General features: G+C 35.7%; 1 protein-coding gene across 3 annotated transcripts in view; it reads right to left on the reverse strand.

The window, feature by feature from the left end:
• Position 1: 1 nt before the first annotated feature.
• LOC101773022 (probable protein transport Sec1a) overlaps positions 2–3,439 on the reverse strand; it is a 23,030-nt gene continuing 19,592 nt past the window's right edge. For 2 of the 3 annotated variants that reach the window (XM_004975058.3, XM_022828312.1), the window contains 6 exons: positions 2,534–2,650; positions 2,362–2,439; positions 1,183–1,385; positions 546–636; positions 362–451; positions 2–273 (listed from right to left, as the gene is read on the reverse strand). In XM_004975058.3, the coding sequence (XP_004975115.1) occupies positions 220–273; positions 362–451; positions 546–636; positions 1,183–1,385; positions 2,362–2,439; positions 2,534–2,650 (633 nt within the window). In that variant the 3' untranslated portion in view covers positions 2–219. The remainder of the gene's footprint in view (positions 274–361; positions 452–545; positions 637–1,182; positions 1,386–2,361; positions 2,440–2,533; positions 2,651–3,439) is intronic. The other variant, XM_004975059.3, reaches the window with a different exon arrangement.

The raw sequence follows: 3,439 nt of genomic DNA on the forward strand, positions 1-3,439 counted from the left end.
TTCATCTACTGATGTAACCAATCTATAGAAGTTACCAGATATATATATTACAGTTGCGGGCTGCTGTTATGTATGTACATAAGATTGTGAGCAACTGATGGAGGTCTGCCCTAGCGAATGAATATCACGCCCCTCTCACCTGTGTGAGCCTGTGGTTTGGTACAAGGTTAAGTGAGTATAACAGTAGAGGATGTCACAGCCAATAGTCCTTTGGTATCGTTATATTTGCAAATCATCCAGCGATAGTTCTTCAATTGAGAACATCTTTAATTTCTGGAAATGTGACATGCACCATCAAATTGCCAGGTACGACTAGTGAACAGAAGGAAACACAGAATATACAATCAGCCATGTAACTTACAGTAATGAACTGTAGTGGATCATCAAGACTAGAAGAGCCAAGGATGATTTCTCTCTTCAGTTTGCCTGACAACTTGTGGGCAGCACGTAACTGTACAAGTCATTCATAAAGGACGTGGACTGAGCATTAGAAAAAGAAAAAATCATTATTTACGAGTTAATCAATTTCACAGTAACAAACATACCTCAGACCGAGTAGCACCCCCAATCACAAAGATAAATAAGCGTTGGCCCAACTTCCTGAAGTCGCTTGATGCATGCTTCAGCACAGAGTCACTGTAAAAATCCAAATTTTGTTCACAAAATCAAGGTTCCAGTTTTTCCTTACCAAAGGATCACATCACATTTGACAAAAAGCACAAAAAATGTTGTATCAAATGGGACCCTTCAATTATTTTTTATTGTGTATTCCATAGCTGATCTTCTTAATTTAAATGAATATTAATATTCTTAAGTATAGAAAATTTTCTATTTCATATTTTTTGCTGCCATGTGAATTGGTAACTAACAGACAACAGGATTTAAGCGCCTCAAGAAAACTGTACAATGGTGGGTCTACTAGTTTGTAACCTGAACAGGCTCAATTGCTGTAACAGTGGTAAAAGAGTTCCACTTTTGCAAATCTGAAGTAACTATAATTTTTACCGGAAGTGTCAAGCACTGACACCATCTGAATACAATAACAAATATCTGGAAAAAGATACTCCGTTACACATCTAGGTAACATGATCAGGCTAAAGAAAGCAATAAGGGTGTCCATCAGGACATTGAGTGCAGATGCTTGGGAGAGAAACGAAGGCTAACCCAGTTGCCATTACTAACCTTGAATAACCATCATCAGAGTTCCGATGTCTAGCCCATGTGCCACCTATTCGCCTAGATCTCATTGATTGAGCTGGCTGATTAGCTGGGCTAGTTTGAGCAGATGTGCTGCCTGGAATTCCACGGAAACTAGGACTAGGGTCATTCATGCAGTGGTACTCATCTTTCGGTAGCTCACCCTTACTAAGTTTTTCGATCAAGTTCTACAGAAAAAGCAAGAAGCAGATCCGTAACCGTAAATACAGAAATAGTGAGTATTCCAACTAAACAGAGTGCCAGACAGCACACAATTTTCCACTATATTTTTTAGTAAAATTGCATGCATGACCCTGTATTTGTGCAAATACTGATTTTAGAATGAAGTTGCATGCATGACCTACTTTACAGAAACCAGCCCAATATAGCAAACTTGCTGACAGAAGCTAGCTAGAGCGAAACAGTTAAATGCTGTGTGGCCATCCACACTACATGAACTATGTTGAACAATAAGAAAATTCTACAGATATTTCCTGGAATAAGAATGTCCTGCTACTCAAGTACAAGAATGACGGCAAATATAGCTGTAACCAATGGGCCAATGTTGCGGTTGCTTTTGAGCTAATCAGTGCGCCCATGCATGAAAGAGTATCCATTAAGTTGTTAAACAAATATATAGATGTACTACCTCCGTCCCAGAATATAGCTACGTTTATGCTTTTTTTCTATGTCAAATCTTTTCAATTTTGAACACGAATAGTGAAATAATCATAGAGACTAATAAGATAAAAATGATGCTAGTAGATTTATCATGAAACCAACTATTATGATATGTAACATTTTCTATTTGAAATAAATTATTTTAGGATATATTGTTAGTCAAAATTAAAAAAAGTTTGACTTTGGAAAACCTAAACGTAGCTATATTCCGAGACAAAGGGAGTATATTGTACAGTCATACCAAAAGAATATAACACATCTACAATAAAACACAAGTTGATGCTATGTGAATCGAAACATACTAAAATGTACAGAATAATTAACAAACAAACAAGACTAAATAGCATACTAAATTTTTTATAGACAAAGTAACATAGCCAATAGTCTTGGCCTCAACAAGTAGAGGGAATTTTTTAAAAAAACTGCCACTAGCATTAAGCATACAGAGATGACTATTTAGGCTGTTCTGAAAAGTTTCTGCACCTCCAGGATGGGATAAAATCGGGATAGCATCCATGTTGACTCTTCCCCAATCCGCTCCTTTCTGATACCAGGCTTTTCCTGATATTCATATAACAGTTCTTTTAAGGTTGAAATTACTGAAAGCTACATGATTTTAAAAGTTAAAGATGTCAAAGTTTCAAAACAAAATTACCTTATGAAGATCAAATTTCAATGTAAAGCTGCCAACTGAAGACTTTTTAGTATCAGGTCCATGTAAGCAATGCATATTATTTACCGCAATAATGTCATCAGCAGATAATCCTGCAAGCTGTCAAATAAAATAACCATCAAGAACAGCAACCGCACCAAAGAAAGTTAGAGTAGGCGAGAGATGAAATACAAGAACCACGCATACCAAAATGGGGAAGTAAAAATGTAAAACAACAGCCAGCAATATAGTAAATGACCATATCATATACAATTAAATAACCTGAAGCCTCTGATCTATGATTATTTGTAGTTTTATAATGGGAAAGAAACAATAAAAAGAACCCTCTAGTGAAAAAGATTTTATGGTTTTTCCTTTTTACTTGTCTTCGAGGTGCAACTTTGATCACTGTTTTGTTATGTATTTATAAAATTTAATAATTTATGAGATTATGAAAGTACTTCTCAAGACAAATCTACACATGACCTTAACGAAATGTTTTCAAACTAAGATATCTGAAAAGTTATTAATGGTCAAAGTTTCAAGAATTTGACTGTACCCTATCCAAAACATCAGGTACTACCTCCACTCAGGAATAGATGACATTTCAGACATCATTCCACAAATAAGGAATGGTTGGTTCTTAGGGCCCATTTGGCACGGCTCTAGCTCCTATCAAAGCAGCTCTGGCTCTAGCTCATCTGGAAAAGTAGCTTTTTTCTCCTCTGACTTGTCTTTGTTGAAGAAAAACAGCTTCACCTAAAGTTTTAAATGGATAGAAGATGTGAAATGAGCATAATACCCTTATATTATTTTCCTTTTTATTCTAATTTCTTTTTTCTTGTTCTTCCAATTTATTTTTCTTCTTTTTTTGTAGGTACCTGCTACATGTAGCGATTTTTCATCACA

The sequence above is a fragment of the Setaria italica genome, chromosome VII (assembly GCF_000263155.2).
Source record: "Setaria italica strain Yugu1 chromosome VII, Setaria_italica_v2.0, whole genome shotgun sequence".
NCBI classification, from domain to species: Eukaryota; Viridiplantae; Streptophyta; class Magnoliopsida; order Poales; family Poaceae; genus Setaria; species Setaria italica.